At 43.3% G+C, this 12,392-nt stretch overlaps 3 protein-coding genes across 4 annotated transcripts in view; 1 reads left to right on the top strand and 2 right to left on the bottom strand.

The window, feature by feature from the left end:
* Nucleotides 1–85: 85 nt before the first annotated feature.
* On the bottom strand, nt 86–1,182 carry LOC119137370 (transcription factor Sox-14). The gene has a single exon (XM_037276634.1). It carries the CDS (start codon nt 974–976, stop codon nt 311–313), a length of 666 nt encoding a protein of 221 aa, XP_037132529.1. The 5' UTR covers nt 977–1,182; the 3' UTR covers nt 86–310.
* Nucleotides 1,183–4,333: 3,151 nt separating this feature from the next.
* Nucleotides 4,334–10,346, top strand: sept2 (septin 2). 2 transcript variants are annotated; one of them, XM_037276268.1, is made up of 13 exons: nt 4,334–4,479; nt 5,375–5,416; nt 5,495–5,609; nt 6,359–6,445; nt 6,516–6,639; nt 6,717–6,851; nt 6,919–7,036; nt 7,110–7,211; nt 7,295–7,440; nt 7,554–7,637; nt 9,081–9,141; nt 9,234–9,323; nt 9,511–10,346. In XM_037276268.1, exons 2-12 carry the CDS (start codon nt 5,393–5,395, stop codon nt 9,309–9,311), a joined length of 1,074 nt encoding a protein of 357 aa, XP_037132163.1. In that variant the 5' UTR covers nt 4,334–4,479; nt 5,375–5,392; the 3' UTR covers nt 9,312–9,323; nt 9,511–10,346. The 2 variants fall into 2 exon arrangements, with proteins under 2 accessions (XP_037132163.1, XP_037132162.1); XM_037276267.1 differs by having other exon boundaries at nt 7,554–7,676.
* Nucleotides 10,347–10,533: 187 nt separating this feature from the next.
* clstn2 (calsyntenin 2) overlaps nt 10,534–12,392 on the bottom strand; it is a 53,635-nt gene continuing 51,776 nt past the window's right edge. Inside the window, exons 17-18 of the mRNA XM_037275947.1 lie at nt 12,142–12,326; nt 10,534–12,022 (exon numbers count right to left, since the gene is read on the bottom strand). Coding sequence (XP_037131842.1) covers nt 11,798–12,022; nt 12,142–12,326 — 410 coding nt within the window. The 3' untranslated portion in view covers nt 10,534–11,797. The remainder of the gene's footprint in view (nt 12,023–12,141; nt 12,327–12,392) is intronic.

The raw sequence follows: 12,392 nt of genomic DNA, 5'->3' as shown, positions 1-12,392 counted from the left end.
GACAATTTCAGAATGGCACACAGTAATTCAGATTCAGTATCAGGATTATCTTATTAATGGAATGAACATTCTGTCCGAATTTTTTTTTTTTGACAGAGACAACAAAGACTCGAAACAATACCAAAGTCGTGGAGGGGGCGTGTCCAGATTCTAACCCTTTTAAAGCAGTCACTGCAAACCTTGGGAAATTATCCAATTTCACGGAATTGCTCTGAAAAGTTATTCACAACCAACTTCATTCGTCTCTATAGCCAGCAACGATTTCTCAATGATGGTGTCCCCGCCTGCACTCCATTTACGCACTGGTCATTTACGCACTGGCTCCGGGTGCTGCGTACGCGTCCACGCCGCTCTTGCTCATCCCTCCCGGGAGTAGAATGTAAGCCACCTGAGGCTGCACACCGGCCGCCGACCACGCTCCACAGTTGCACGGCACCACATAGGGGCTACCAGGCGACGCGTGGGTGTGCTGTCCGAGACAAGCCAAACCCCCGACCACCGCCCCGGAGTGGTACCCGAAGGCGGGTGCGCTGTAGCCGCTCAGAGGCGGCTGGAACTCGGCCATCCGATGGAGATGTCTCACGGGGGACGGCGCCAGGAGAGTGGGAGGTTTATCCCCGTGGATGAGAAAGGACGAGTCCACGGAGAATCCCTTCAAGGGCTCCACATGCGGGAAAACGAGGCGCTCCGCTTGAAGAGTTTTGGGTTTGCGCCGAGGTCTGTACTTGTAGTCCGGGTGTTCTCGCATGTGTTGCGCCCGGAGCCTTTTGGCCTCGTCGATGTAAGGACGCTTCTCGGAGTCGCTGAGCTTTTTCCACTCGGCGCCCAGCCTCTTGCTTATTTCCGAATTGTGCATCTTTGGGTTGTCCTGGGCCATCTGGCGCCTCTGACCCCTGGACCACACCATGAACGCGTTCATGGGTCTCTTGATGTGCGCTAAAGGTTTGGGCATTTCCAAATCCGACCACACATTCATTTAAAACAATTCAGGAGGTCAACTTTTCCACACAAAAAAAGGAGGAGAAAAAACGTCATGTGCTTCTATTAGGGGGTAATAAATCCGCCATCAATGTTTTCTGTGCGCCTTAATTGCTTGAAGGACAAGTGCTGCTTGTAAGTTGGAAGCTTGTTATGGAAGAGACCAAGCATGTCAAGCTCTCATCTCTACTCCACTGTCACGGTGGGCCAAGCCAATGAGAAGAAGAGAGCACTGTAATCCCACTCAAGTAAAAAAAAAAAAAAAAAAGAGACTACATTTCTGAGACGCCCGGCTTTACCCTCCCTTTTGACACTTAAACGCCTCACAAAATCGCTGATGAGACACATATTAAAGAAATGATTCGTAGAATGTAACATGGGCCACAATATGACTACAAAAACGGTTAGAAATCTGCCTAAGAGAAGCATTTGACATGTAATCCTTCATTTTTCCCATATTTCAAAACATTTGCATCTCAAATCGTCTTTCCCCATTGAAATGAATGGAAATGCCATCAATCTGATTCTTGCCCTGACTTTACTATACTGGAAAGTGACTGTGTTGTCGTCTTTCAATCACGCTAGGTTCTTCTGCTCTAAACAAACCAATTTAAAGTCTTTCCCATCATGCATTGCAGGCTTCCTATTTTCAACTATGCTACAGCTCGTAAAGTAGCTTAACCCCCTTCAACCTCCTCTCCTCCAAGATCAATATTAATCACAGCCATAATTTACTGGTCCTTGGAGTAAATATTGATTTCTTTTAACCATTTTCATAATTATGATAGCTTATCTGATCAAACACTTTATAACCTCCTCGTATGTTATTGAAATGACATTGATGGATTAGTGAGCAGGCCGAACTGTCGGGAATTCTTGCTTTTTGAGTGGAAGTTGTCAAAAACATTTAAAAAATTGAGATCTGGGAAAAAAAATTAGAATTACAGTAAATATTCTGTCATACGCTGCTACTGCCATGAGATTTTTCTCATGTCAAATCCGATTGGCCTTGGCAGATAAGGTCAGGCAACACTGCAGTAGGGGGTCTTTATTCCATTTACTCCCCTCAATCAAAAGCCGATGTTTCTGAAAGATCCAGCAGTGCAGACACACAGCGGCAGCACTTGTGATAAGACATTTTCAGCAGAAGGGCTGCAGGGATAAAGTGACGGACAGCAGGGGTCACCCAGCCGATCCATCTTCTCATAGCCGGGCTCTTATCGCCTGGCGCCGGAGGTTCCGCATCCCATCATCACCACATCCAAACACTGACCACTCCCACACTGTTCTTAGACCATCATAGAGATGAAATGTAGGCCAGTGCTTTCTTCTAATAGCGTTTAAGCCAGCAGAGAAGGTCTCGCTGCTGTCTCTACAACTTGGAGTGTGCTCTATTGTGTACTTGTCTGTGTTTGGTGTGACTTCTAAGAACAGGCAGAAGGGAAGGGCCGGGCCGGGGGTGTTGTTAGTTGGAACGGGTAATAAGAAAAAGTGCCAGCCGCACAAAATGACTGTGGTAATCCGGTTATCCCCAGGCTCTAAAGATACTGTCCCTCTCCTTGGGAAGTCTGTCTATCTTTACTTCTTATGTCAAAACTGTCGTTCATGCACTCAGGTGGATTATAGAATCACGGTGGAGAAAGAAATGGACAGGTGAACACAAAGACAAAAATTAACGGGGAGAAGAGTCTGAGCAAGAAGGACGTCTGTTCAACTCGCGAACCGCTGCGTGCCAGCTAGCAACAATGCAAATATTTAATTCATTCGGTTTTTGTGTGTGTAGATTCAGTCAATCAAGTCAAGCTTTGTTGTTTTGTTGCTTTCTGAAAACATTCACAAGTGACTTAGTAGCTTAGCATAGCTTAGCAGCACAGTAGTTTGCTCTTTTAAAAAAGTTTGATATCCCCTTGATTCACATCACTGACTTACACAGTAATAAAATGATAGGTTCCATATTGTCATAATGAACCAAAGCAGAAGTTTCTATAGAACTAAAAAGTTCCATCACACTTCCACGTCACGATTTTGTTGTTTCCGCTCGGAATATAAACGGATCAAATCCCCAAAAGTGCATTCTTGGCTAACAACGCTCTTTTTGACACTCCTGAGTCGTCCATTAGGCAATATTTCAGGAGGAAAAGATTTTCAGTGCGCTTAGGGAGGGATTTCACTAAACCATGTACTTATTCTCATGATACTTAAGAAAAGTCAAGCTTTTTAATAGCTTTCCTCCTGACATTTTGACAGTAGAATATGCTTTGCTTGACCCTGGGGGAGGTTGACAGAGATGAGGGGGAGAGTGGAAAAGAGATCTTTGCCCAACAAATCATTTCATACGACCTGGTGAAATTAATACACTTCCTGCGGGGCCGGGAGGATAAACCTGAGGTGGTCCCTATCAGCTAGTTTGTAATATAAACAAGTCAGCAGTCAATGAGGTACAGCAATTGTCACTGACAGCATCGGATTGAAAAGATCTCATCATGTAAATCAAGTTCTGTTTGGAAAGTGGAAGGCTATGATAGACACACCTACCGAAAAAGTCACTCACCAAAAACCCTCAAACCCCCCTTTGCCCCTGTTACAAGAGTGGGGACATTCTCGTAATGTATTTTAAATCACATCTGAAGTCATCACATGCAGCCACCATACAAATGACAGAGCCCAGAGCAACTAAGAAGCTTATGGAAATAATGTTATTTCGCCATGTGCTCAAGATATGCCTGCTGCAACAGCAAAGGGAATAGACTGCTATTTACCAACTTATCTCATGGCTCTTATGGAGGCTAGAGGGAGAAAAACACAGATAGACAGGCAGAAAGGCTTTACGCAACATATTTTCCAGCCGACTGAGCCCCGGAGCTGGATTTAAGTCTCGATGCTGATAGAAGAACAAGTCGGTTCAACCGCCATGCGGGTCCTCCAAACTGTTGTTCGCTGACATTCGTGTCAAACCGTATTTAATCAAGATACATATGAAAACTCCACATTGGAAAGAAAGCCAAGATCCAGAACTTCATAATTGTGAACTATAACTGCAAAATAAAAAAATAAAAAAATAAAAAAAGCAAAACTACTGCTTTGATTGGATTTGTCCGGGACTTGAACCCAAGACACGTGCATCCTTAAAAGAATCATACCCCGAGATTAAAAAGCCATGTTGACCATATTGTAAACGTGTAAATTGACCAGCAGGGACTAACTAAGCATTTATTCAAATGATAGTGGAGCCATGATAAAAGAAAAATGGAGCAACGCCTCGTCACAGGTTGATTTTTCCACATTCAACATGGCGGCGACGTCGACGTACATATCCAACGCTTTTAGCCACCCATGCCGCGCGGTGCATTGTGGGTGGTCGGTGTGTTTGCTCGGAGGAAGCTGTGTACACCGGAATCTGAAGAATTCGAGGTGTCCGCCAAGCTAAACTCTTCTTCCCCGCCGCCGCTCTCTGCCTCCTCTTTGTCCTCTTCGTACTCAATTTTCCAGCGGACGCTGAAGGTAACGTTTAATTCCACCATCTCAGCACTTTTTTAAAAAAAATTAACCACATAAGACTGTTCGCTGTCGGGTAGTTGGCTAAAATTAGCATCGCGAGTTCAACAGGGAGCAGCTAATCAGCTAGTTAGGGAGTAATCGATGCTATCGATTATGCTAAGAATTCTAAGTTAACCAGTCTGATTTTGACCTTTCTCCATCATCTTTTTGGGATGAAACGTTGATTATTTGTTTTTAATTTTTGCGGATGTTACCCATGAGCTATGTTCCACACCCACTTGAGCGTTCACCGTTATAAAGAGCGCCTACGATAATTAAACAGTCCACTTTTCTACGCGTCAAAATGTAGTACAAACTGAAATTTTGTAGCCTGCACATGCATTCAAAATCTGGATTTTTTCTTTCTTCTTGTCTTTTGTTGGATTTCCTGTTTGACTGCTACGCTTTAAAGTACAGTAGAATAACAGCAAGGCACCGTTTGGGGACAAACATTGATACCTCAAAAGTAGAAATGTTTTGTGCCAGATTGCAGCATTGTTGCTTATTTGATGGCAGGTGAGAATAAAAACTTAAGAAAAGTTGAAACATGAAACGTTACTTACTGTCCACTACTCAGCATGTGAAAACATTTACTGTTTAAATTGGACCTGTTGCCACTTTATAATAATAGCCAAAGAAGCATATCACAAGTTGTAATAAAACTTAAAGGAAAAAAAAAAGCAGATCATGTGTGGGGGGGTGGGGGTGACATTCGAGCTCTCTCGCAAAGCAAACCAGACTTCCTGTCTCTCGCACTTCCAAGACTTGTAAGCAATCATGCATGAATCTATTTCTCCTGTTACCATTCTGAAATGGATTTGCAAAGGCATTACGTTTTCTTGCTCTTCTGTCTTTGAAGGAGCAGTGAAGAAAAACCATGTCGCAAGGTGACAAAATGAAGGTAAGCCTACAAAAGAGATGTGACCTGAAATGTTACTTTGTCTTCTCAATTAAATTCAAGTTATCTTTGTTTCTACAGCAGGGCCAGTTCACCAACCCCGAGACACCGGGGTATGTGGGATTTGCCAACCTGCCCAATCAGGTTCATCGCAAGTCCGTTAAAAAGGGTTTTGAGTTCACGCTTATGGTTGTAGGTAAGGCTACGACTCTGTGCACAACATCCATATTAAACTTTGGGTGGTATTTGGTTTCATTAATCTGTCACGGGATTTTTTTTTAGTAATTAAAAAAAAAAACTACACAGCAAAACACCGCTGTGTTGAACTTTTGGACTGCAAGTGACATATTAGTCGAGTTGTTCAGCTGGAGTCTGTAAACTTCTGATGTGAAGGCTGTGACTCACCCGAGCCCCCCCGCCCCTCCCCCACTTGGGAAAGAGGGAGGGTGAAAGCTCCCTGCTCATCCTTTTTCCTTTAAAATAAGCCCAGAGTGGAATGTGTCTTGCGCGCCTTCGGGGATTGTTACAAACAGAGAACGAGGCTCGCTCGCTCGCTCTTTTAATCACCTCACTAAATCATTATTTATAGTTCCTGTTCATCTTCTGCTACTTACTGTTATTTCAAGTCAATTAAAACAATTTTTTTTGCAAGACTAGACAATCGCACATTTAGCAAAGATGTACATTATTGTTCCGTTGGAAACGCATCAAATGGTTGCATGGGGCGAGAACGCGAGTTTGGCTGACAGGAAGTGTGTTCAATGTACTATTATATTACATTGAACAACATTCAGTTCTCACGCTGCTACTTTCTCTCAATAGGTGTGGTGAGGTCAAATTTCAGTTACTAAATCCGCTTCCTTGTCTGATTGTATCGGGCAACTTTTTGCATAATGATGCATTGAGCACTGAGCTGTTTTTTTTTACTCTTCATTGTGGCAAAAGGTGAATCTGGACTTGGGAAATCTACCCTGATCAATAGCCTCTTCCTGACCGACCTCTACCCCGAGAGAATCATCCCAGGAGCGGCAGGTAGAACACCAGCGCGAGGCCGCTCGTGCGGTCACCTTGCCGAGCGTCACGCGCTTTCGTTCCCAAACAGAGAAAATCGAGAGGACGGTTCAGATCGAGGCATCCACGGTGGAAATCGAGGAGCGCGGCGTCAAGTTGCGTCTGACTGTGGTGGACACGCCCGGATATGGAGACGCCATCAACAGCCAGGACTGGTATGAAATTGGGAGCTCATTATGATTTGTGACAGCACCAACATTTGACTGTAATACAAGACTTTTTCTTTGACCAGTTTCAGCACCATTATCAGCTATATCGATGACCAATTTGAGCGCTACCTCCACGACGAGAGCGGTCTCAATCGGCGTCACATCGTCGACAACAGAGTTCACTGCTGCTTCTATTTCATTTCCCCGCTCGGCCACGGGTGAGCCCGGCCGCCGACCGACACCACTCGCCGTCTTTGCGCTCAACTTGTTCCCCGCTCCTCCCAGCTTGAAGCCGCTGGACGTTCAGTTCATGAAGGCCATCCACAATAAGGTCAACGTGGTTCCCGTCATTGCCAAGGCGGACACGCTCACCCTCCGAGAGAGAGAGCGGCTCAAGCGCAGAGTGAGCAACACGCGATTTATCGTTAGGCTCGCCGGCTACTAGGATCACGTGCTGAATGTGTGACCCTGCTCAGATTCTGGACGAAATCGATGAACACGGTATCAAGATTTACCACCTGCCTGACGCCGAGTCGGACGAGGATGAAGACTTCAAAGAGCAGACCAGGATCCTCAAGGTAAACGAACGTGTCCTCACTGAAAGCACAAAACTGTTCATTAGCCAGCCACCCCGCTCATATGAGTCGCCGACCGTCCCCAGGCGAGCATCCCTTTCGCGGTGGTAGGCTCCAACCAGCAGATCGAGGCCAAGGGGAAGAAGGTGCGGGGTCGCCTGTACCCCTGGGGTGTGGTGGAGGTGGAGAACCCCGAGCACAATGACTTCCTCAAGCTGCGCACCATGCTGATGTGAGCACAACTGCTATTTGCGAACCTCTGCCATAAGAAAGCACAGACACTCAATAGCTGGCCAAATGTTAGCGATTTAAAAGATATTTTTGGCATTTTCCACAACTCCACAGAACCCACATGCAAGATCTGCAGGAAGTGACCCAAGACCTGCACTACGAGAACTTCCGCTCGGATCGCCTGAAGCGCAGCGGCAGGTTGTCCTCCCATGGTTACATTCTGCCTCTGTCTCCTGCGTACGTACTACCTGTCTGTCTGCTTGCTTCTCTGCACCGCCTCCCCCCCGCCCCGGGGCCCTCAGAAAAACACCGTTATTTGTATTTGTAAGACCTCAACACACACATGTGGGTCCAAATAGACAGCAACCAGAAGTCATTGTTTCTCTATCAAAGTAGATGACATCATTTCTAGATGTAGTTTGCATTTACTCTGAAATAACCTCCATTATATTTCTCATCGTGTCAGTTGTACTGGAGTTCTAACTCATCAGTTTGCATGTCAACGACGCTGGCAAGCAGCTGGGCAAAGTAAAGCCATTTTCATTTCTCTCCTTAAACTGATTATAAATAAATAAAAATCAAGCACTTACATGTTACAGGTTTAAATTAATTGGTTAATTATTACAGCTACGGTCATTTTTTTTCTATTATAATGTGGCAAATGTATTATAATTAAAGGAAGTATATATGAAACATTTTAACAATAGGAATTGATTCTTTAAAAATGAGACAAAAAGTACAAGAGTATATTTGGTATATTTTAATCTATTTAAATTACTGTATTTTATGAAATATTTGTTTAATTACACTGAGCTGCTGCTTTGTCAACAGTTCGGTCTGTAGCCGACTTGAGCAGAATTGCCATTTTAACAAATCAATCATTACCCTCACAATAGCTCCCAAAAAGTTGTTTTCAGTTTTCCCCTCGAAAGCCAATCCGGGATAAAGGACTGGTTTTACATGGAACATTGGAGGTACTGTTTTGTAGTTCGTCTTCAAGTGGGGGAGGTCTTGCTCTTCCCCCTGACGTTTCCACCTGCTGCTTCTGCTGCTGCCTTTCTTCCAACTTGACCCTTATGGTCTTTTGAGGCCCACTTTCCTCTAGCGGACTACTCGACTAACCCACTGTTCCTCTTTTCCCCACTTTTCTTAATGTGGCTTTTGTCATGTTTGCCTAATAGTTAGTAGCTGCACTCCTGCCATTTAAACCTCACCCAGAACCAACTTTTATAACCAGTGCACATCACTTACACTTTGATTTTTTGGGGGGGGGGGTTAGTTTATTCACAGAATCACAAAATGTTCGGGATGGCTTTTGGAACTTGTCAATGCTCAAACGCCTGATTTGAATTTTGCCATTCAGCACCTTGTTAGAGAACAGCAAGTTGTGCCAAAGGTTCAGACACAATTTACAACTCAAATAAATCAAACAGACATGCCTTCAAACGTTTCCAAAAGTTAAGTTCATCTGTAAAAATGAAAGTGGATTTGAGGGTCATCCTGAAATTTCACCCAGAGGCCAAATATCCCTATCGTTTTGTGAGTAGTTAGAAGAAGAAGAAAAAAATCCCACACACGGGTTTACAATTTGTCTTTTAAACTAGCATTTGAGTAATCTGTGCCACTATGTGACTGCTGCAGAAAGGGTCCGGAACCGGAGGAAATGGACAAGGATATGATTCTGCAGGAGAAGGAGGCTGAGGTGGGTGTTGCAACAGATGAATACAGCAATACCTCTGCCATTTGGAGGGGATAGGAGCAAACGAATTAAATATGACTTTATGTGTCGTCCAGTTGAGACGAATGCAGGAGATGATTGCCAAGATGCAGGCCCAGATGCAGAAACAGGGCGATGGAGAGGGAGACGTTTGAAAAGATGATGAAGTGAGTAAGATCCTTCCAAATGTTGCCATGATTTAATTCACATCGAACACGCTGGTCAGCTTCTGCTGGCCAATCAAAAGCATCGGCACAGCACCGGCCCCTGGCAGAGGAGCAGCTTCATTGACAGGCTGCACTTATTGCCCTGCTTATTTTTTTTTAAATAATTTTTTTTTTTTTCTTATGACAGGTTATTCGTGGCACCACTTGAATTTGTCCAGAAGGAAGCGAAGGACAGCTTGAGAACAGCAGCCATCTGGTTCTTGACTTGTTCATTCAGTCCCACTTGGGATCTGAACTGCTGATAACTATAGTAAAGTATATTCAAACCGTGTTAAAATGACTTATAAATGTATATCCTTGCAGTTATATTCCTGACACTTTTTAACACACATTTTCCAGTCACAATCAAATGACCCTTGAATCTAAAGTCTTTAAATACCAAATTGTCAGTTACCCTTTCATTGGTTATATTGACAAATTTGACATTGGGATGACCTAAATGTTAAAATCTTGCCAATATTTTCCTCATCAAAGAGTTTGAGAGTTCAAAAAACAACTCTTGTCAGTGTTCAAATATTTTTATGTGAGGGTGAAAAAGTATTTGGTCCCCCCCCCCCAACCGAGTAAAGATGTGCCATCAACTGTTACCGATGTTACTTTCTCGCATGCTACATTACATCCATGTCTGAGGCCATTTGAAGTTGCATGCACTCTTTTCTGTGAAGTCATTTTGAGTTGGACAAACTGAAGGATATTATTCATGACACTGCTTTGTCAGGTGAAGGCTTTCGTTTACATTTGTACTGCTCTGTGAAGTTCTGCCTCAGTGAGAGACAAATGTTTAATTCAAGGCAAAAAAAAACAGTTTTTTAACCTTTCCAATGTGGGTCCCATTGATGCCAATTATTCCCCTCACCAGCCAAACTGAGCATTCCCCTTTGAGCTATTTTTACCCAATAATAATGCACCAAATATTGTTCTTGATGTATAATGTTGTAATAAATGTTTTATTCTCAAATTGTAGGCTGGAGTTTTACATTTTGTGCGTCCGTTGTAAGCATAATGGATAAATAAAACGTCAAGCTTTAGTTTCGTCTACGTCGAGCGTTTCAAATACAACAATTACTTATGGCAGAGAATTGGGCCATCTAGTGGTGAAATAATAGAATACAGTGACATGTTCAACATGGTTCAATGACAAGACGCTGTATAGATTCTAAAGTCTTTATTGGTCAATATACAGAAAGCAGTGGGATGACCACTACAAAGGGAGAAATATCGAACATTTGTTTAAAATACGAAAACAATATATACAAAAGAACTGCTCATAACTTCCTTTACAAGGTTCGCTTAATGTATGTAAATGAGTTGCTCTGCACGACATGACAAATGGCTCACAATGATGACGTCACAACCAGCCCAACAAGCGTTAACAAGGAGAATGATGGGTATGGTCATGTATTATGAAGTTATTCAAGTGGTTGATGGTTATTCAAGGGGTAACTTAGTGACAAATTCTTTTGTTATGACAAGTCTTGTTCATATTTTGCAGGGAGTTAAAACAGCACTTTAAACACTAAGTTTAAAACTCGTTTTTTCGAGTTTTCTTGGAGGCACTGGAGTGGAATTCAAAGTGAAGAGATCAGATACAACGGTGACCTCTGTCTTCAGCTAACAAGACCGACTACATTCGGAAACAGAGTTTCTGACCTTTTGACCTTCAGACATTTTTGTTTGGTATCTGATGGCAAGTATGTTTCTCTTTGATAGTAGTCATGCAATGTGATGTTTCTGAGCTAAGTGCACAAAACGTCAGGTGTGAGCTGAAGATGAAAACAAGGACACACCAAAAGCCAAAGTTGAACTACTTCTCATCTCTTGTGTCACGTTGAAGGGGAATAAAGCGGTGTAAAAATCAACTCAAACAAGATTGTTCTGTACAATGTGCGCAATAGTAAATAAACTCATTTGACATACAAACACAAGTCTTCCGAACGCAATCTTAAAAAAACAATCAGTGCTACAAAAGTAATCTGGAAAAAATGCATTTCATTTCAAAGTCACTACTCACAATAAGTTAGCGATATTCATAACTCGGTGAAATGCGAAACAATCACTGCCCAAGTGCAGTTCCGTTTTCTTTAACTTTGATGCGCAATACATTTGAATAGAATCTTTTCTTTAAATCCGAGCGCAGTGGTAATATTTAAATTGGGCTTCATTTTACAGTGCCTTACAATAATATTAAATTGGCTGTGAGGCCTTGCCAATGCCCGACAACACACTGAGTTGCTTCATCATGAATACCATTTAGACTGCAGTTAAAATATTGTCCAGCAGGGGGAGATGTTTGATTGGAAATAACAGCAAGGGCTTGGGTCTGCGGGCGTGTTTGTTTGTGTAAAGCAAGACAGAGAAAGGAGAGCGCTGTGTGTCCAGTACATGTGCAGACATATATTTGCTTGTGTGCGCGGTCAATATGTTAGGGAGGAATTGTGCCACTTGAGCTTCCTCTTCTTTTCCATTTGCATCGCCCCCTCATCTTCGTCCTCCTCGTCGTCCTCTTCCTCCTCGTCGTCGTCATCGCTGTTATCCGACTCCACATTTGCCATTCCTCCCACATGTTCTTCATCCTCTTCTTCCCCCCTACACAGCTCTTGGCTGGCTTCTTCACTGAGGGCATGAGCTCCTCTCACATTCTGAATTCCAAACAAAATCAGAACTGCTGTTTTCGTACATGGAAGTTTTGTTGCTTCTGTTTTTTTTAACCAAAGTAATGAAGTACACATACTACATCAAAATGAGGTTCGCTAGTTACCTCCATAGGGTTTACAGTGATGTTGAGTGCAGACTTGTCCCAGTCCAGCTCAGGTTCTTTGGCTCCATCCTCTTGGTAGCTCTCCTGGTGAGTAGCGTGGATTCTGTACACGCCAATGACTACAATGACCACCAGGGCGGCGATGCACACCACAATAACAACTGTGGCTGCTGGAGGTGCTGGTCCTGCACAAGAAAAAAAAAGTACAATTTAAACAGTAGAGTCGGACCATTTTCGGGTTGATCCATTTT

The sequence above is a fragment of the Syngnathus acus genome, chromosome 17 (genome assembly GCF_901709675.1).
Source record: "Syngnathus acus chromosome 17, fSynAcu1.2, whole genome shotgun sequence".
Taxonomy (NCBI): Eukaryota; Metazoa; Chordata; class Actinopteri; order Syngnathiformes; family Syngnathidae; genus Syngnathus; species Syngnathus acus.
Note: the sequence above shows the minus strand (reverse complement) of the source record. Positions and strands in the feature narration are given on the sequence as shown.